The sequence below is a fragment of the Scyliorhinus canicula genome, chromosome 21 (genome assembly GCF_902713615.1).
Source record: "Scyliorhinus canicula chromosome 21, sScyCan1.1, whole genome shotgun sequence".
NCBI classification, from domain to species: domain Eukaryota; kingdom Metazoa; phylum Chordata; class Chondrichthyes; order Carcharhiniformes; family Scyliorhinidae; genus Scyliorhinus; species Scyliorhinus canicula.
In genome coordinates this window covers 36,601,653-36,624,009 of record NC_052166.1, presented here as the reverse complement: position 1 = coordinate 36,624,009, position 22,357 = coordinate 36,601,653, and the positions used below count along the sequence as shown (strand labels likewise).

Here is a 22,357-nt window from a genome sequence, read left to right as displayed (position 1 = left end):
AGAACTTCTAAACTATAGAGCCGCTCGAAGGCAAGATTGGAAACTTGGTACAGTTTTTATTGCTATGAATGAATTTCATACAAGATAAATTTTGAGGGTGCTGATGTTATTTGCTCTGGCTGAATCACAACACTTGCAACATTCTTCCAAGTGAATGGAGATCAAAAAGTTATGTACTTTTTAAATTTGCTCATGGGATATGAGCATCCATGGTATTGCCCATCCTAATTTCCCGCGAGAAGTTGGTGGTGAGGCATGGCTATGAACCAAGGTAGTCTTTGCGGTATAGGAGGCGATGACATAGTGGTATAATGACTAGGCTAGTAATCCACTTTCCACTAATCCAGAAACCCAGGGTAATGCTCTGAGGACCTGGATTTGAATCCCACCATGGTAAGTGGTGAAATTTGACCAATAAAAAAAATTCTGAATTAAAATGATGACAATGAAACTAGGGAAGGGAAGTTGCCATCCTTACCCGGTCTGGCCTACATGTGAGACTCTTGATCTACAACAATATGGTTGATTCTAAATGCCCTTGAAATGGCCTAGCAGACCACTCATTTCAAATACAATAAATGCTGGCCCAGTCAACAGCGCCCACATCCCATAAATGGTTCTTTAAAAAAGGTACACCCACAGTAGTGTAAGGAAGGAAGTCCTAGAATTCTGACTCGGTGACAATGAGGAAGAGTGATATAATTCCAAGTTAAGATGATGTGTAGCTTGGAAAACTTGCAGGTGGTGTTGGTCCTGAGTTCCTGTTGCTCTTGCTCTTCTAGATGTTAAAGATTGTTAGTGTGGAAGGTGCTGTCAAAAGAGGCTGCAATGCATCTTGTAGATGCTACACATTACTGTCACTATGCCAGTGGTTGAAGGAGTGAATGGGGAGAAAGTGGTGCATGGGGGCACAATCAAGCAGCCTGCTTTTTCCTGGATGTTGCTGAACGTCTTGGGAGTTTTTAGAGCTGCATTCATACAGGCAAGCGTACTCGTATGTGAAGTGATCTGAATGGTACTGAACATTGTTCGATCATCAGCGAAAATCCGCACTTTTAACCTTATGATGGAGAGGCGATCAATGAAAATGGTTGGCCCTGAGACATTACCCTGCGCAACTCCTGCAGTGATGTCTTGGGGCTGAGATCTTGGTTTCCATCAATCCTTTGTGCTTTGTATGACTAACCAGTGGAGAGTTTTCCCCCAGATTCTCATTGACTTCAATTTTACTAGGGCTCCTTGATGCCACACTTGGTCTAATGCTGCCTTGATGTCAGCGCAATCACTCTCACCTTGCCTCAGGAATTCAGCTCTTTTGTTTCTGTTTGAAGCAAGTCTGTAATGATGTCTGAGACTGAGTGACCCTAACAGAATCCAAACTGAGCACTGATGAGCAGGGTATTTCTTAAGTGTTGTTTGATTGCACTTTCCATGAGCCCAACAATGTCTCTACTTTCTACGGACGCTAAAGAAATTCGGCATGTCTGCATCAACTCCCACAAACTTCTACAATATGCCAAAGAGAGCATCCTATCCAGCTGCATTACAGCCTGGTATGACAACTGCTCGGCCCAAGATCGCAAGAAACTGCAGAGTGTGGTGGACTCAGCCCAACACATCACATAAGCTTGCCATCCTCCCATTGATTCTGTCTACACCTCCCGCTGCCTCGGGAAGGCAAACAGCATTATCAGAAACACCTCCCACCCAGGGTTTTCCTTCTTCCAGACCCTTCCATCAGGCAGTAGATACAGAAGTCTGAAGACCCACACATCCAGACAGGAATTGCTTCTTTCCCACAGCTACTAGACTCCTCAACGACTCTCCCTTGGACTGATCGGTTTCTTGTAACAACACTATTCGCGGCGCCCTATGCTGCCCTTGTTCCACAATGTAATCAATCACTATTTGTTGAGGTACCATTATTCTTTTGTCTACTATGTACGTACTGTATACGTTCCCATGGCCACAGAAAAATACTTTTCACTGTACTTCGGTAAATGTGACAATAAATATCAATCAATCAATCAAAGAACAAAGAAAATTACAGCACAGGAACAGGCCCTTCGGCCCTCCAAGCCTACACCAACCATGCTGCCCATCAAAACTAAAACCCCCTACCTTCTGGGGAACATATCCATCTATTCCCATCCTATTCATGTATTTGTCAAGATGCCCCTTAAAAGTGACCATCGTGTTAGTAAATTCGTGGATGACACCAAGGTTGGTGGAGTGGCAGATAGTATTGAGGATTGTCAGAAGATACAGCAGGACATAGATAGGTTCGAGACTTGGGCAGAGAAATGGCAAATGGAGTTTAATCCGGACAAATGCATTTTGGTAGGTCTAACATAGAGGGGAAATATACTGTAAAGGCAAAACACTTTGGAATATAGAAAGTCTCGGCGCGTACATGTCCACAGATGTTTGAAGATGGCAACACAAGGTAGTCAAGAAAGCATAAGGAATGCTTGCCTTCATTGGACAGGGCATCGAGTATAAAAACTGGCAAGCCATGCTACAGTTGTATAGAACCTTGTTAAGGCCGCACATGGAATATTGCGCACAATTCTGGTTGTCACATTGTGGAGTTTGCACATTCTCCCTGTGTTTGCGTGGGTTTCATCCCCACAATCCAAAGATGTGCAGGGTCGGTGGATTGGCCACACTAAATTGCCCCTTAATTGGAAAAGTAAATTAATTGGGTACTCTAAATATATAAAAAAGAAGAAAAAATGCAGTCAGAGCTGCTGCCATGTTTTCAAAGTGGAGACGAGCACCAGTTTCGAAGAATATTCCACCAGAGTAAACAGCAGAAACGCTATCACTAGCGCCTCCAAGCTAGACCCCTTGCACAACCCCGACTCCATCCAAAACCAGGTAGCTTCCTGGTAGTTTTCCTTTCCTAAAGAACCTGTTGGGTTTTTAATGCCATAATTACTAATCATAGAATTTACAGTGCAGAAGGAGGGCATTCGGCCCATTGAGTCTGTACCGGCTCTTGAAAAGAGCACCCCACTTAATCCACGCCTCCACCCTATCCCTGTAACTCCACCCAACCCAACCTTTTTGGAAGGGCAATTTATCATAGCCAATCCACCTAACCTGCACATCTTTGGACTGTGGGAGGAAACCGGAGCACCGGAAGAAACCTACGCAGGCACTGGGAGAACGTGCAGACTCTGCACAGACAGTGACCCAAGCTGGGAATCGAACCTGGGACCTGGAGCTTTGAAGCAACTGTCCTAACCACTGTGCTACCGTGCTGTCCAGCCTTTGTTAAAAAGAAAAACTGATACTAGTTTTTGGACAAACATTTTATTAAGGCATTTATGGTTTTATAACAACAAAAGATACAAATGTAAATATAATTCAGTATGTAACATTCCCCCCAACTAACAACCATACCCCACCAGAGATATGAACATTTTTAATCAACATGATCTATATGTGGGGCAAGAAAACTACTGTTTTAATCTGAAATTGAAAATTGATATTATAGTTTTCATCGCAGACATTTTAATTATGCTTCGATGTAGGCTTTTGGAGGAACCTGAATATTGTGCAACATCATACTTTGAAACTATCTAAACTTCAGTTAAAGGAAAACAAATGCCATCTTTGCTTCAGAATTTTCATATATTTTTTTATGTTAATACTTCCTTAAAAATGTGTTCTTACCAGGCATTACATAAATCCAAAAATTAGATTTTTTTTCTTTCCAGTCATTATGAATGGGATGACCACCAAAAAATGTACTAAACTGAGTAAATTAGAAATCAGAATTAGTTGATAATAGTGTTAAAGTAGAAAATGATTTCATTTTTGTGACTATTTCCACAGCAACATTCAAGATGTTAATTGTTGGTAGAAGTGCATTATGTAACAAAAGGTTTAAACTGCTAATGCTTTTGTCAGTTACTCATCACAATCAAAAAGAATAATGTAATACTTTGTCCTTTAAGGATGGACGACTTCTTCCAGAATTCAACATGCTAGAACCACCACTCATCTTTGAATGTAACCATGCCTGTGGATGTTGGAGGACATGTAAAAACCGTGTGGTACAAAATGGCATCAGGTCAGGCAAAGTTCATTATATTTCTTGCGATTTAATGTAAACCACAAAGATTATAAGACAAGTTTTTTAAAATGAGCAAGAGTAGGCCATTCATCCAGTCAAGCCTGCTCAACCTTTCGATAAGGTCATAGATGATCAGATTGTGGCTTTAACTCTACTTGCTGCTAATCCCCCATAACCTTTAACTTCCTTGTCAGTCGTAAACTCTGTCTAACTCAAAGACCCATCATCTACTATTCTCTGTGGAAGAGGATTCCAAAGACTAATGACCCTCTGAGAGAAGAAATTCCTGCTCATCTCTGTTTTAAAAGGGAGATTCTTTATTTTATAAACTGTACCCTCTAGTTCTAGATTCACCCACAAGAGGAAACATTCTTTCAGCCCCTCAAAATCTTGTATATTTCAATTAGATCACTTCTCATTCTTCTAAACTCTAATGAGCAGAGGTAAACCTGTTCAACCTTTCCTCATGACAACCCCTTCATCCTAGGAATTAGACGAATGAACCTACTCTGAACTGTTTTTGATGAAAGTATATCCATCTTTAAGTAACCAGACCAAACTGTTCACAGTATTCTAAATAGTCTCACCAATGTCCTGAACAGTCGTAGAAAGATTTCTCTACTTTGATACCTGCAGTATTCACAGTATTTAATGGACATTGTTTATATTTACTCTTAAATGTCTGGTCAGCCTATACAAGAGACAGTTTGAGTAAATGAGTTTGAAATGTTTAGGTTCAAACTGCTTGTAGTTTCTCATTGTATTAGATGTTCTTTTTACAAAATTGCTTGTAACCACAGCAGTGCTTGAGTGAGCAATAATCTGAATTTATGCACCAAAATTTGAATGCCAGTTAGAACTAATATTTTACTTAGCCTGTTCTAAATAGGTGACTTGGATTATTTTCAGTTAACTTTCTGAGAGAGGAAAGCAATCTGGAGAACTATTTCTAGTATTCATTAAATAGGTTTCACTGGTTGACCAACTAGGTGCATTGAAGCAGAAATCAATCTAATCTTTTAATGCTTGGTTCTCCACACTGTTCAGTTTGAGAATCAGAAATTGCACAACAGGACTTGTCCACTTGAGTTCTTCAACTGGGCTTTCTATTCTAAAACCATTTCCCTTTTGTATCATATGTATCATGTAGAATCATAAAATTAAAATTCCCACTTATGATGTGATGTCATTTTAGATGTTTTTGATGTAGAAATTAAAGCATTGGTAAAAGCAACAAACCTAATGGTGGAGACTGGGGGTTTTCTTTATTGCAGCTCTAGCAAAGTGCTAGTGCACATGAGAGCCAAATGGATAGTTGTATGAAATTATAAGGACAACATTGGGCGGGATTTACAGGCTGTTCACCCCGGCAGGAAATTCCAGTCCCACGCTGACGCACAGGTTTCCCAGTGACAAGGGGTGCAGTCAACGGGAGATCCCATTGACAATGGTGGGACTGGTAGATCCCCTGACGGGCCACCTCCACCGCTGAAAAACACGCGGTGGGATGGTCGATAAATCTCTCCCATTGTATTTAACCAATGTTACAACTCTTCAAGGTGTACAAATGAAGTACCATTGTGCTTAATCAGTACTAAACAACAATTCTACAACCAGTGCCTTTCAAAATAATGGGCTGAATTCAACCAAAACATTTTTTCTTGGTTTTTGTTTTTGGCGAGTTTGGTGGGGTGTTTCCCACTGGCTTTTTGGGTCCTCCCAAATCCGGCTGCCATTTTGAAAGGGTGCTCTCTTAAGTGAATTTGAGGATCCCCACACCTCTCACCTATGGGCAGTGCCTCCCCGCACGCAAGGGCGTTATGCTCTTTTTCCCTCCCCTCCACCTTGAGGATACCCTGCTATGGGGTCGCTGAGGGACCCCCCCACCCCCTTCAGGATGCCCACCCTTCACCCTCCCAAAGGCCTCCTTTCATAGGCATGGCCCCCTCTTTACGTCCCGACACTTAGCAGTGTCACCTAAGCACCCTGGCACTGCCACCCTGCAATGTTGGCAGTGCCAAGGTGCCAGGTTGGCGGAGCCAGGAGAGGGTCAGGTTACCACCGTGCCCTGTCCCCAACCACCCACGGGTCTCCAATGGCCTGGAAGATCCCCAGGTCCATTGATGCCTGAAAATGGCACCCTCGCGAGGTCTCCCCTGTGCAGCCGTTAAGTCCTGGGAGAATCTGGCACATGCAGATTGAAATGAGCCTGATGGCTCATTGAAATATGCTGATCTGGATCTCGCCAGTGATCCCGCGCTGAGGCCGTTAAATCACACCCAATGTTTTGACCGTTACTGTAATGTTTTGATCATAATGAAATCTAACTGAGCTCTTTAGTCTGCAAACTGAAATGGATCACCTAGAACCAAGGTTATTTTCTCCAGCATAAGGAAGCAAAAATATTAATCGCATCTTTTGCTACTGGCAGATAATCAAATATATTTCAATTTTATTTAAATTTGGCTGTATCAAGAATATTATATATTCCCCTTTCCGTGATGCGATAATCAACGCTGCAGTTTCTAATCTCCATTATTGTCTTGCATGATTCTCATAAAATTCTCACACCTAAATAACTTGTTTTCTAATCATGATTTCTCCTTTTATTATGTTTAGTTCCTAACAGTAATTTTATGTTAAAGTTGGTTTCAAAAGGGTTAGCAGTTAACCACTCAAGAAACAAAAATCAACTTTCAAGTTACACACCTTGTATAGCGTTGGAAAACAAGTTTTCTTTGAAATATATTGGGTAAAATTAATGAGCTTTGTTTAATGCGAAAAAGGCTTGCATTTATTAGTGTCTTATCACCTTCACATAAACAGATTACTTTGAAATGCATGATTTATTGCGTGTATAGAAGCTATTTTGTACGCCGCAGGAATTTGTAAACAACATTGAGTTGTGATGTGGAGATTCCGGCATTGGACTGGGGTGAGCACAGTAAGAAGTCGTACACCACCAGGTTAAAGTCCAACAGGTTTGTTTCAAACACTAGCTTTTGGAGCACTGCTTCTTCCTCACCTGAGGAAGGAGCAGTGCTCCGAAAGCTAGTGTTTGAAACAAACCTGTTGGACTTTAACCTGGTGTTGTAAGACTTCTAACATTGAGTTGAATAGCTGGTTAATTTGTGGCATGGACACTTTACAAGTTTTTCTGAAAGCTTTAATTTAGAATTGCACTATGTTTATAAATTCTCCTCAGTTGCCTACTCTGTTTTGTCATAATTAACAGGGTTCGACTACAGACCTATCGTACAAACAAAATGGGATGGGGTGTTCGGTCATTGCAGGACATTCCCAAGGGTCATTTTATCTGCGAGTAAGTGTTGGACTTCACAGTTAGTAATGCTGCAAATGGAGAGTGATTTATATTTAAAATGAATTTTCCTGATGTGTAAATGATTTAAATGCCACTACTTCGAAACAACATAGCAATGTACCGTGTTTTTACTTCCCAACTAACTTGCTCAATAATAGTGCACTTCCGACAATCCCTAAATAATGATTATGAAAAAAAGTACTGAATGATATATGGCTGTTTGGTCCAGCAAAACTCTTCAATAGATCAAGCACATTGACCTTTTTTTTAGCATATATAATTTAGGCTCTGCTGAAGAAAATTAATAACTGTGGATGTAGGTTGAATAAATCCTAAAGCTGTGAAAAATATCTCCCCTTGGGTAATTTACCAAAGCTCCAGGGTACCAGTTTAAAGGTTGCATCTTTAGTTGAAACAGATGCTGATGTTCAAGATTAATACAGGAAAAATAACCAATGCCCTTCATTCTCATCTGTCTTGTTAGTTGCATCTAATTTGGCTAACTTCTGCACCCACATTATGATTGAGAGTACTCTCATTTAATAGTCTTGCGGTGTTTTTATATGAGGAAAGATCCTTGTGTAGCAACAGCCATTTCTTGTATTTTTGATATTCAGTTCTCTCAATCTCCTGCCTTTCTACACAATGTTTTTTTTCTAATAAATTTAGAATACCCAATTAATTTTTCCAATTAAGGGGCAATTTAGCCCCTTTTGGCCAATCCACCTACCCTGCACATCTTTGGGTAGTGAGGGTGAAACCCATGCAAACACAAGGAGACTGCAAACTCCACATGGACAGTGACCCACAGCCGGGATCGAACCTGGGACCTCGGCACTGCGTCACCGTTCTACCCACTAAACAATCAGAGTTAATTACAAAGTTTGATTTCATTCATGTCTTACTGAAATGTCAATATTGTGAAATATTCATTATCACTTTGGTCTATTGAGTTTACTGAAAAGTCTTACTGAAAGGGGATTCTTTTGTATATATTTGTATTTGTGCTTCTCTGTTATTTAATTGATTTTCATGTTCATTTAAATTAACATTAAGCATACTGTTGCCGATAATTTGTCCCCTTTATTGTCTTTCATACCACCCACCCCCCACAAAAAGCTTTAACGTGCTTCCTTCCCATGAGGAACTTTGAACTTGTATTCCCTCTTTTGAGGTATATGTTCCAAGATCCTATATATCTTTTATCATCTCTCCTATATGCTGTACTAATGGGTTATAGAAGCTTTATACAAAACAAAATCCTTGCTCATTTAGTTTCTTGCAGGCTATTTGTTTCTCTGGGAGGCATCACTGCAAGTTTACACTGCAATGGTCTCTATGCCTGCCATATTACCATTTTCTTGGAAAACTTCTGTTCTAGTAGAACAAATGGATCACTTTGTTAAGTTGATTTGCAGCTTTGGGTGTTTCTCTTGATGAAGCATCTGGAGAACTTGAAGCCTTGGGCATTTCTTCCCCAATGGTGTAATGATTGCATATTCAGATAATACCCCCCATGATGATGACTTGTAGCTCTCAATGTTCTCTATTAACATGGGTTTGTACGTCCTCCTATCTAGTAAAACAAGATGACATTCCACGCTTCATTGAACACCTGTAATGTTAAAGTTAAGAATAGTATATTGGTGACAGACTGGCTTAATTAGCCTGATGAACATTTCTGAAGTGTTTTACTGTATCTTGTGCTTTTGTGTAATAACTACTACTGCTGTTGCAACCTTATCCTGATATAGTTATTTTGTAGCATGTCATAAATTGAAATTCATTATATAGATTATTGATCTTCAAATATATATAGTGGAAACCATTAGCAAATATTTTGATATGTCTTTTTATGTTTATGTCTGGAAATACTATTTTATGATATTCTAGCACATCTGGAAGTGAAGGTAGTTAAAATAATATCGTTGTCCAGATATTAAGATCAAATTATATGTTCCATTATCCATGTTGGTTGATTTCACTTGCATGGTAATGTATCCTTTAAACAATGGCACCTTTTCTTTGTACAAGGTATGTTGGGGAACTTATAACAGATGCAGAGGCAGATGTCCGAGAAGATGATTCCTATCTTTTTGATCTTGACAATAAGGTACTCATTACTTTGTTTCATGCCTTTCTGTGCCAGATCAATTATTATTTTTCTTGTTATTGCCCAATCACATTAAGGTTTGATTTTCAAATTGGTTTATTTAATGCTGATCCCCCAATCTTGAATGTTGTCCCTTTTCTTGAAATGCTGCCTGGTCAACAGAAGAAATACAAAGAGAGAACTTCTCAATCAAGAAAATTAGCAAAAATAATAAATTGGATTGATAAACTGCACATGTGCAATTCATTTTATGTAACCTGATGCATTGTCCTCACTGGCTTATTATAAATTATTGTTCTGAATCCAGATCGATTCGTATTAACAGTAAGGAATGAAGAATGTCAACATTATTGATTGTAGCATAAACTTTAATGTGCAAATTATCATATAAATCGCAAACTTTGCAAATTGCTTTTGACTATTTAATGAAGAGATGTGGAAGTGTTGTCAATATACAATGTAATACTTATCCTGTGGAAAAAACGTCAAGAAGTTTTCTGCCGCGGAAAAATAAAATGTATTTTAATCATTCCCTTCTCTACCATATGGAAGCCCCATCTCATATTGGGCTTCGGCACACAGTTTAGATGAACTTCACAGATGTTAGTAATAAAACCTGGGACCAAATGACTACGTTGTACAAAGAGTATGACATCCAGGTTAATGATGCGCTGTGTACTGAGTTGGTGCTGAGCTTAAGTTGGCTCGTTGGCTCCAAATCTGAGAGAGGCTGTGGTGCCAGTCATTTATTCACTGCTGGATCTTGTTGTTGATGTCTGTGGAGCTGCTTACAGCTGTGAGAGAGAGATCCAAAATAGTGACCTTCCTCGGTGAAGTAAAAGACTATCCTTCCTGTTTTCACATTTGTTAGATGAAGTGCTTGATTTTGGAATTTGTAGTTGTACATAACCTTTTGCTGTGAATCTATTTTTGTAAAGATTTTTACCAAAATATAAATAAATATTTTGTGTTGTTTGACCTTGAATTTCAGCAAATTCCCAATTAGTTCAGTTGACCAAGTATTTAGAACAACATTTTCAATAAACCACTCATGTTATATGCTTTCAGACTAAATGACTATTCATCAAAATGATATATTGAAGGGGATTTATGAGGACATATTGTATTTGTATCTAACAGTGTACAGATTTGATTAAATAGTTCACAAAATATTTCCTGTGATATTGCATCCAGTGAATCAGGAGTTTTATTTTTGTTAAAGTTATGTCAAGTCAAATTGGAAGAAACGCTGATATACCAATAATAGATGTCATCCATTGACCTGCAAGATAAGGGAAGTGGGCCTAGACTGTGGCAGTACTGGGGTGGGAGGCACTGCGGGGGATTCTGAATGCGTTTTGGGATCTGGGATCATTGGAAGCAAAGTGTCTGTGAGCGTGTGAGGGGTATCTCAGGATCTCAGCATTGAGGTGGTTCTGGATGAGAAAGCTTTGGAATTGTGGTCTGGATGTGTGAGAGCATGTAAAATACCCCCAGGTCCTGGGAACTTGGGGTCCGACAGGATCGCGAAGCTGTTCAGACATATAAGGGGCAAGTGCCAGACAGTATTAATGGATATTGAAAGTATTAAAAGGCACAATGACAATTTGTTGGGTAAATAAGCAAATTACTATGCAGTTTGTCATTACTTAAGTTTTTCAGTTTTGTTTGAAGTCTTAATTTAGACAAGTACTGAGAAAAAAATGGTAGATAAGACATCCTCAAGCAAATTTTAAGTGATTCAATTAGTTTATCAAAAAACTGTGACAGCAAGTTTTTACAGAGTAGTATTTACATTTTTGGTGAGATTTGCCCAGTTGAAATGTTTATATCATTTTAAACTTTAAATGTTGAAACAAACGCTAATATTTGTGAGACAGGTTTGTGGACAGGATGTGTGATCCATTTTGGATTGATAATATAGACAAGTTGACCTCTAATGATGTTAGGCACTAAGTTGGAAAATATTATTAACTTTTTTCTGCTTTCTTTGTACTGCTTTTTTTTGTCTGTCTTGTTCCTTTCTTGCTCTTCTGCTGTCTTTGTTTCTCTGCACTCTGTATTTTCTCCGTTTTTCAGAAGTGACGTGACTTGCTGTGGCAGGTAAAGGAACCATCAGTAATTGCAGGTTACATTTAAGTTAAAAATGTGGCCGAGCACCCATCCCCTCTCCCCAGTCATATGTGCTTTTCAGCCCGGCCTTCCTTGCAAAATCCTGAATCCCTAATTTTCTTAATCTCTCCTCAATCCCGTTACAACCAGATCAATTCCTGAATCCTGTCTCAGGTGTCATTCACCTCGGGGCTAACTTTCTAAGCACTACCCTTCCCCACTTCTATTAGCTCCCCTCAAAGGACAATGAAAAGCCAAAGACCTCATACACACTTTCTGTTGTCATACTTCCCTTCCCCTTCCTTAACAGTTTCACTCAAAATCAAGTCTTTTTTGATTTCAAAATCTAACCTTTTTTTAAAAAGAGAAACCCTATTAATCTGTTGGTCTCCCCTTTTCTTTTCTAGTAACCATTCACAATTTAAAACACAGTTGCACAGCTTTAAGCACATGCTTTTTCTGACTGTCAGCTGAAATAATTGATTAGCTTCAAAAATAGTTTTGAAAATTTAATTATTAGCATGAAGAAAAATTCTCTCTCTCACACTTGAACTGTTTGCCAGTGTCTCTTTTGTGCATTTGTCTCTCTGTATACTTGCTGATTTTGGATATTAGGAATTCTGTTTACAAAAGAAAACAAAAAGGCAACCAACATTTTTTAAAATGGAAAATGGTAGCACAACATTTTGAGCGGTTAGTCGGAAAATTGTTGCACGGTAGATTATATATAAACAAGAGGAATAGAGGGTGGAATTTTATGGCACAAAATGGAGAAGTGGTCAGGTTCTGACTGAAAACTAGAAACACAGCCCGGTTTTCTGCCCAGATATTTTGAGACTTGTCAGAAAAAAATCGGTAAGCATGTTTAACAGCGTCACTCTGGTAGGACGGGGTCTCATGAAGATGGCAAGCCTACATAGAGACCAGGATGCCATCTTTAAAGGCGCCAATCTGCGCAAAAAATATGCTTTCGCCCCGCAGACATGGAGGAATCCTCCACAAGTATCGCTTCGATTTCCCCCCCTCCCCACAACCACAGAAGTGTCAGGAGGCGGTCACCCCGTCCCGTGATCTCCGGCATGCACCCCTCTTTCTTTCTCTCTTCCCCCCACCCACACACACACACACATCACACATAAGGGCAAGCCCCCCCCCTCCCAGTGGAGAAAGGATTGCACCCTGGCAGTGCTAGGCGGCACTGCCAGCTTTTGCCCTCAACCCCAGGGCCTCCAAGCGTTGGTCATCATGACTGGTTCCCGTTTTCAAGAACCAGTAGTAAATCGTGCCTGCCTAACATCTCGCTGGTGGGCAGGAAGATTCAATGAGATCAAATGAATCAACAATAACCTCACTAATGATATTGAAACTGATTAAATTTGATGAAAATCAGGTTCTCACCCTTCCTAAATGTGAGCTTGATAGGGTTATCGGGGAGGGGCCCAGGAATATCACAAGGGGAAACATCGGCTGCACAAATCCGATTTGGTCTCTTGTGAGAGTTTACACCCATTTCAGGATTTACGCCCGCAACTGACGGCCCCACAGAATCGCGCACAGGAAATTCTAATGGTATATAGTTGACATAATATTACGACAATAGGATATAACATTTGGAGACAGATGTAACATTTCAATATAATTTTTAACATGGAGAATCAATATGTGATAGAAATTACGCGCAAAGCTAGTGTCCTTTGCAAGAATAAGTACGAATCTGTCACGGGCAAATAGCACTGCTGAGTGTTGGAATTGAAGTGAGGGATTTACTCTTTAAATCATCGCCAGATCCATTTACTGTTAATTCATGGACAAGTTCAGATTAGCAAATTGTACAGTGCAAACTCAGGCAAGTTATTTCAACATCAGTGGTGGGTAATGTTTTGGAATCGTGAATCAGCGTGGAAAAATAATCAGCAGGTACATGGAGAAGTTTGAGTTAGCTAAGGAGAGCCAGCACGGATTTGTAAAAGGAGACCATGCTTGGCGAATTTAATTGCATATTTGGATGAACAGGAAAGGGATTATGATGGATGTTGTCCATGTGAAAGCACCACATGAGAGGCTGGTTAGCAAAGTTGAGGCTTATAGAATAGAAGGTTTAAAGTCCAATTGGATAACAATTTGGCTTAAACACAGTCATGGGAATGGTAATTTTTCAGACTGGTTGGTGATAGAGGTGTTCCCCAAGGCTCAGTGCTAGGACCATTGTTTTTTTTGTTATATAGAAAAGAGTTGAATCTTGGAATACGGATTAAAATCAAATTTTCAGATGATATCGGAGTGACAAGCAGTGAGGATGATACAAATTGCCTACACCATATTGGACAGCAGAATGGACAAACAGGTAGCAGATGGCATTTAATATAGAGAAGTGAGGTGATACATTTTAGCAGATGGGATGGGACAAGGCAGTGTAAGTTTGGTGTCAAATTCTAAAGAGTATGCAGGAACAGAGGGACTTAGGCATGTGTATGCATCATTCTTTGAAGTTGGCAGAGAGTGGTCAGCAAAGAATTTGGGATCCTGGCCTTCATGAAAAGAGGCATTGAGTATTAAAGCAGGGAGGTTATGATGAACCTTTTATACAGCTCTGGTAAGAGCCCAACTAGATTATTGTGTCCAATTTTTGAAAATACGCATTCATAGGATGCAGGTGTCACTGGCCAGGCCAGCATTTATTGCCCATTCCTAATTGCCCTTGATTGGTGGTGGTGAACTGCCTTTTGGTCATCACACTTTATGAAAAATGTGAATGTCCTTGAGAGGATGCAGAGGAGATGTACCAGAATGGTTCTGGGGTAAGGTGGGATGGGATCCGGCAGGGTGGGTTTGTGGGAGGGGTAGCTCAAGTTTAGGTTGAAAAGGCTGGGTTTGTTCTCCTTGGAGCAAAGGACATTGAGAAGAGATTTGATGGAATGTATGCAATTATGACTGGCTTGGACAAGACAAGGAAAAGTTCTTCCCGTTAGCTGATGGTACAAGGACATGAGGACACTAATTTAAGATTTTGGGCAAGAGATTCAGGGATTGTGAGGAAGAACCTTTTTACATCAAATATAGCAATGACCTGTGTAATGGTATTTTCTGCTTATTTTCCCTTTTAATTTGCTGTTCTTATTTTGATCCATGGATGATGTCTCTTTAAGGCAAGCAGCCTGTGTCTTTAATTGAAACAGAAGACTCCAGAAGTTTAAGGAACGATCAATCACCTGATGATTTTTAGGCACCAGTGCGAGGCATGGGTTGGGACTTGGTTTGGTTGATTGGCTAATGACCAGTGAATGGGGCCAAAACGCTGTGCTGTGCCTGGTAACAGGTGGTAATTGGATTCTGTCCCAGTGCGGTTCATTCCAGAATTCGAAGGAGTTTTAGTTTAGACTCTGGCAACATGGAGAAAAGATCCAGTTCGCTCTCTCTCGCGCTCTCTCTCTCTCTCTCTCTCATTCTCAAGGTTTGAAAAGAAGTAGGATGCTCTCCAGGAAGGCTGTGAATACTGCATTTCTAAACTACAGAAAACCTGAATGAATAGAACTCCATAAGACCATTACAGGTTGTAAACCAAAGACTTTAATCTGCAAGATTACGGTGAAGAAAAGTCTGATTTTAAAAAACACCATCATCTGAAACCTATGACTTTTACCCCTTTCCACCCCTCTGTCTTGTGTGTAGAGGATGGGGGGGAAAGTTAAAGTGGGAAGTTAGGAATTAGTTAATAGTTAACCCCCATTGTCTTGACTGCAGTTTTCATTATAGTTCTTGTTATAAATAAAGTCATTTTGTTTAAATTACAAACCTGGTGACTATGATTATTGGGCAGCCATGGATCAAAGACTTTGGGTATTTTTATAAGAATTATTGGTTAATTCACTTGTGTTGTGACTCCGGGACCAGTCGGGCTGGAATTAGACACTCACTTGCCTAGGGTGTTGTAACACCTGGAACCCGCAGCCCATGGGGTGGTGGGAGGGGAAATAATGGTTTCAAGAGGAAAGTGGATGGAAAGAGATAAACTTGTCAGGCTGCAGGGATCAAGCAAGGGGACTGGGTTGGACTACCTGGATTGCTCCATGAGAGGCTGATATGGACTTGATGGGCTGCATGGTCTGCATTGTGCTGTAAATGACTCTGATTCTGTGATATTGATGCAAGGTGCCGTAGCTGTAATTGCTTCAACTTCTTGTTTTGGATAATATAAACATTTCAACAGAAAGGGGAAAGGGTGTGGATATTGTTGCTTACTTAAGTAAAGTCAACTTACGACAGTGATCTGACACTTAAGTCTATATTTGTTTTTAAGTTTGATTCTTTGAATGTTGGAAATTATTTTGAAAATCCAATGATTTTTAATTTAAAATAATAATCGACTCGTTGAAACATGCAGAATGGCATTGAAATCTACTAGTTTTTTCAAATTTAAACATTTAAATTGAGGATGACCAGTGTTGTACTTGCTTGCTGTTGCTCATTGTTATAAGTGTTCATTTGTGGCTTGTTGGTACTTCGATTAGGATGGAGAGCAATGCCAACTAAAATGCGTGCAAATTGAGTAACTTTTTTGTGATTAATTTGCATGTTGACACATTGTAGCTCCACTACTGACAGGAACATTGTGTGCAGATCTCTCCTCTCTCTCTCTTCCCCCCCCCCCACGAATTCCAAAAACTCATTTGTTGTAAATGTTATTATAGATAAAGGGTTGAAAGAAATGGAAAAAAATGGAATTAATACATTTAGAGACTATTAAATTAAATTAAATTAAATTAAAATAAAACAGAAAAAATAAATTAAGGGGGGGGGGGGGAGGTCTATTTTAAGAGTGAACAAAAGGGATACGCTCCAAAGCAACTTAAAATCCCATTAATAACTTTACTAGAATCATAATTTTATCGGTATTCAACTTAGTTTTGAAAATTGAAAGATTTGTTGTGATGGTATAACGATGGGTTGTAATAGCTGATGTTTTACACTTATTTTGGTTCAAAAAGAACAAAGTTGTTCGAGCATCGTTCACTGTTTTCTAAGAAATCAACACTCCCAATTTCCATAAGATGCAGGAAAATGTAGACCTAGAAAAATGAATATCTGTTACACTGCAACATACAATCTGTTTTGTATTCTAAGAGGTGAAACCTTTCTGTAAATTGTATCTTTTAGCTTGTGTTTATGTTGAAGGTCTGTTATCCTCTCTACCTATCATCAGGAATGGCAGATATTTAAAGCCTGAATAAATTTCATTGTAGTTTGCAGCTCCTATTTCCTATAGTTTTTTAACATTTATGTTGCATATCCATAGTGATGCTGTGCTTCCACTGTCATGTGCTTATTGTTAATTAATGATAAAATTTATCCATGCAATAAGTACACCCTGACACTAAGCTAGTATATTTTCACAAAAGCACGGAACTAATTTCTGGTTTACAAAAAAAACAACTGCTGAGAGTTTCCATAAGTAAGTACGGATTTAAAACCAGTTCAGGTATGAAACTCTGTCCTTGATTTTAAGTCCATGGCTTGGAACCTGAAGTTGGGGCCAGTTCCAAGTCCCAATCCTGTGTGGCATGTTCTAGACATGCCCACCCAATTTTTTTAAAGGGCCAGGATTATTAATGACTTGGAGCGAGCTTACTGTCCAGTAGAAGATTGCGGGCTGGCTCCTGAGACTGGAGGGCCAATGGGAGACCCTCCAGCACTGACGTATCAGCAGCCCCACTGGCTGATTTGTGATGGGAGGGTGCTTCAACATGGAGCTGCCCTCGGAAGCAGTGGTCAATATTTTTAATATTTGGAAACACTTCCAGGAGACAGCCAGCGGTTACAGCTGTGGCCTGGCAGCCATGACTGGTGTTGATGGAGCGCAGCCCCAACCTTTCCTGATATGTGCGCACCATGGTTGCCCTGCCATGGTCCCTTAGCTTCATTTACAACTAGAATGGAGCGTGAATTGACCCTAATTTTCTCTCCGTTGGTTGCCTACTGTTTGTGGGTAGAATTATTCTGACCTTGAACGAGCCTCCTATGAATGGCTTGGTGTTGGGATCATGGTGCTGAAGCAGCATATGATGGCTGGTGTATGTTGTTGACCCGCCCACCTCCAATCCTGACCACAATCTGCTTTTGAAATCCAGTCCAAAGTTTTTTGTTTGCTTGTTTGACCATTTAACATAAACTTGTGAACAGATAAATACAGACATCTCAGTACATCCTGGCACTGGTATGTGACTTGAACAGAGTGGTGAGAGTTTGGTGAATTGAACGCAATGGAAAGGAGGTACCCCATTGTTTTTTCTAACTTTTCACCTGTAGGAATTGGTTTTTACTCTACTGCAGGGGGAGAGGCTAGCTGTTGAGTATCTGGTAAGTGGTTAAGGTCAATTCTATTCCTAAGGTTTAAAATAGTACAGGAACTTGTGGTAAGGTTAGTAAAACACACACAAGGGAAATAAGTAGTTGAATAAAATAATTAGTTAATTAAAGCACATGATGGATGGATGGGAGACTAGGTGGTGAGTCTGGGCTGCAGCATGTGTGAGCTCCTGGATGCCATTATCTTCCAGGACAAACATGTCTGCAGTAAGTGTTTGCAGCTTGAGGAGCTTTGGCTCAGTCATTGAGCTGAAGGCCGAGTGCAGACATTGTGACACATCAGGAGGGGTAAAGTTACTTGAACACTTTGTACAAGGAGGCGGTCATGTCCCTTCAAGGTAGGGGGTCTTCTGATTTAGAAGGTGGTCAGGGGCAGGAGGGTTTGACAGCAGCTGAGGCGGGTAAGGGGACTCTGATGGCAGGAGTCTCAGTCGCTACAATTGTCCAAGAGGTTCTTTTGGCTTGACTGGATGAGAGTGAGACGGCAGGTTGGCTGAGCGAACTGGCCATGGCACTATGCTACAGAAAGCCATTTAAGCGGGAGGAGCAAAAAGGAATGTAGTGATAGAGGATAGTATAGTCAGGGTTATAGAGTCCAGAAGGGTGTACTTCCTGACTGGTGCCAGGGTTTGGGACACCAGCACAAGGCTGAAGAGGAACTTACAGCGGGAGGGGCAAGATCCAGTTGTTGTGGTCCATGTAGGTACCAATGACATAGGCAAGATGAGGATCTAGGTATCAAATAAAGAAGCAAAACCACAATGCTAATAATCTCTGGATTATTATCTGTGTCCAAATTGGCAGAGGGCAAGTACGTAAGAGGTAATTAAGTCTTTACAGATCCAGAGATAAGGGTAACCCCAGGTTAAAGAGATGTGAATTGTTTCAAGCCAGGATAGTTGGTAGGAATTCACAATCCCAGGCCAGATGGTGGAGGATGAATGTAATGCGACATGAATCCAAGGTCCCGGTTGAGGTCGTATTCATATGTTCGGACCTTGGCTATAGGTTTCTGCTCGGCGATTTTGTATTGTCATGTGTCCTGAAGGCCGCCTTGGAGAACGCTTACCCGGAGATCAGAGGCTGAATGCCCTTGACTGATGAAGTGTTCCCCGACTGGAAGGGAACATTCCTGCCTGGTGATTGTCGCGCGATATCCGTTCATCCGTTGTCGCAGCGTCTGCATGGTCTCGCCAATGTACCACGCTTCAGGACATTCTTTCCTGCAGCGTATGAGGTAGACAACGTTGGCCGAGTCGCATGAGTATGTACCGCATACCTTGCGGGTGGTGTTCTCACGTGTAATGGTAGTACCCATGTCGATGATCTAGCACGTCTTGCAGAGATTGCCATGGTAGGGTTGTGTGGTGTCATGGTCGCTGTTCTGAATGCTGGGTAGTTTGCTGCAAACAATGATGGGTTTTTCCAGCATCCTCTATTTTTCTTCCTCTGGTTACTGTCTGCCCTACCAGTGGAAACAGGCCTCCCCCATTAACTCTGTTCATATTTTTGAATACCTCTATTAAATATCCCCTTAGTCTGTCCGCTCTAAATAGAACAATCCTACCTTCTCTATTCTCGCCACAATAAATTTACCAAGCAGCTTGAAAGTAGCAATATTGTGTGCTGTTAATTTATAATCAAATGGTTATATTTTCAGTTTTGTTTGAAGTATCATTGCAAAATTGTGTAATGTGACATTCTTACCTTCAGGTTAATAGAATTCACTAAAAGGGTGCCAGTTGTACTTGGCATATGCATATCTTTACATGAGAATCTTTTTTAAAAAGTACATTACGTTGCCATTCAAAAGGAGAAGCATACCTACATGGAAATGTGCACTAGTTCTCTGAAGTACTTCATACTTTCCATTCCAGGCATAAATATTCTAAATACCATTTAATTACATTCCCAGTATTTTCATCTGAGGGAGGAAATGATCCATAATTTGTGTTTTTGTTTTGTTTTTAGGAAGGGGAAGTGTACTGCATTGATGCTCGTTACTATGGAAATGTCAGTCGCTTTATAAACCATCTTTGTGAGCCAAATCTGATTCCTGTGCGAGTTTTCATGTCACACCAGGATCTTCGTTTCCCAAGAATTGCATTCTTCAGCAGCAGAGACATCAAGTCTGGCGAAGAACTCGGGTAAACATTTAATGTTTTTGTCTTTTTCTCAACTAATAGCACGTGAAAATATTTCAACAAAATATATATCTTCGAATTCAATTTCACTTTATTGCCATAGGGAAAATAATTTTGAGTACATTGCTTATTCATTATAAAGTTACAAGTACATGAATAATAATAAAAAGAAAGAAAATACCCTATCAGAGGGGTCTAACTTTATTTAATATAAATATATATTATATGTAGAGCAAACTACTCTGATACATTAAAATAATCAGTCAGTGAGTCACACCATGAGTGCATATCCTAATCCGTACATCGAACTCCTTTTAAAAGTTCTTCTGGAGAAGGGCACAAATGAGTTCAGGAACCCATTGGTCCAGCATCAGAGAGATTGTAGTCTTCTCCCAGAACACATCCAACAGTAATCCTGAGACAATGGGTGATTTTCATTATTTGTGACACTCTTTACTTTCTAAAGTCTTTTTAAAGCTAACTTTCATTTTTCAACATCGTTCTCTAGCTGCATATCAGACAATAATTCTATGGTGTGCTGGAGATGGTCCACCATTTTAAAATAATTAAAACACCTCATCAAATTTCTTAGAGCAGATTTTGTCAAGAAAGATCTGCTCATCAAATACTGTTCCTGCTTTATTCAGTAACCTCTGTACCCTTAAAGAGTCTACTTTCCTAAGACAACAGTAGCAGGAGAGATATCCAAAAGGATAGGACTCTCAATGCAGGCATATGGAAGAGTTTCATGATTGTGGGATACAAGCCGTTGGCTTGTTTTACAGTGCAAGTAAAGATCTTTGTGTCTAAGAGATAAATTCCATGCTAAACTCTGTTTATAAATTATTGGATTCAACCATAACCTGAAGTCCAACTTGCCTCAATTCAGGTTCACATGCTTCAAATATTATAGTATTCACTCTATTCACTTGCTTAAAATATTACAATAGGTTGGATACACTTCTGACCAATGTAGAACAGTGTATCTCGCTGTTACCGGTCATCCTGCTGCAAAGAAAATGCAGGTAATAAATGGACACCTGCAGTATAAAATTGGCGCTAAATATATATTCAGTGACTAATGTAGTGTTGCAGTCAACCTGTAAAATAATAGTACTGTTCAAGAGTTGCTTGAGGAGAGCCATAGTCCTTTTTTAAGGGGCACTTTTAACACCCTGCTGTGTTTGTTTCTTAGTTTTGATTATGGAGACAGGTTCTGGGACATCAAGAGTAAATATTTTACCTGTCAGTGTGGTTCAGAGAAGTGCAAGCATTCAGCTGCTGCCATTGCTCAGCGACAAGCTACAGTATCTCAACTTGAAGCACAACAAAATGGACTCCCAGACACCAGCTCAGCCGCATCCGCCAATGTTTCTTGACATGCTAATTCAACCTGGACCACATTGAGCTGCATTGAGAGAAATGGCTCTGCTTGTGTGAACAGACTCTTGGAAGCACCAGCTCAGCTGTACTGATGAAATTCTTCCTGCGAATTGTCTGTCTAGATATTGACAATAGGACATTTAATAAATTGAACTTTTGTTATAGTGAGGGCCAACAGTTATGGTGCTGATTACTGTGATTTTACTCCTAAGTAAAACTCACCTCGAGATTGTATAAAGGAACAACTTGTTTTTAACATGAATTCAAGTCAAACTTTTTTACATGTAGTAGTATTAGTAATGGTCAAAGTAGTAAAAGTTTGTCTTTATGAAATTACCATCTGCTGTTGATGCGTGATGGTTGGACATTAAAAACACCATTTTGCATAAAAAATTTTAAAGGTCCTTTAGTGCAGGTCAGTTTTTTTTTGTGCAAGTCCTTTGAGAACTTTACAGAGACATTACTGTTTGCATTCATTATAATTTTTAATGGTTTTAAGGGCATTTATGCTTGATCCATTAGTGTTCTGAATTTGTATGCAAATCTTGCTCAAATGTTATAAATAAAAGCAGTTCGTAATAGATTTGTGAAGTGTGAAGCTTATTTTAAACTGATGTGACTACTTTAGAGACTATCACCTTATTGAAGACAATAAGAGCACATTTTTGTGTTCAATTTGTGGCAATCTTATATAAAATATTAGATTAGAGAAATACAGCACAGAACAGGCCCTTCGGCCCACAATGTTGCACCGAACTTTTGTCCTAGGTTAATCATAGAATTTTGGACAATTTGTCATGGCCAATCCACCCAACCTGCACATCTTTGGACTGTGG

At 39.9% G+C, this 22,357-nt stretch overlaps 1 protein-coding gene across 9 annotated transcripts in view; it reads left to right on the top strand.

Annotated features, from left to right (window-relative positions):
• ehmt1b (euchromatic histone-lysine N-methyltransferase 1b) overlaps window positions 1-22,104 on the top strand; it is a 175,004-nt gene extending 152,900 nt beyond the window's left edge. For all 9 annotated transcript variants that reach the window (XM_038781535.1, XM_038781534.1, XM_038781533.1 and 6 more), the window contains 5 exons: window positions 3,966-4,081; window positions 7,320-7,406; window positions 9,441-9,519; window positions 19,966-20,141; window positions 21,334-22,104. In XM_038781535.1, the coding sequence (XP_038637463.1) occupies window positions 3,966-4,081; window positions 7,320-7,406; window positions 9,441-9,519; window positions 19,966-20,141; window positions 21,334-21,517 (642 nt within the window). In that variant the 3' untranslated portion in view covers window positions 21,518-22,104. The remainder of the gene's footprint in view (window positions 1-3,965; window positions 4,082-7,319; window positions 7,407-9,440; window positions 9,520-19,965; window positions 20,142-21,333) is intronic.
• Window positions 22,105-22,357: the final 253 nt, after the last annotated feature.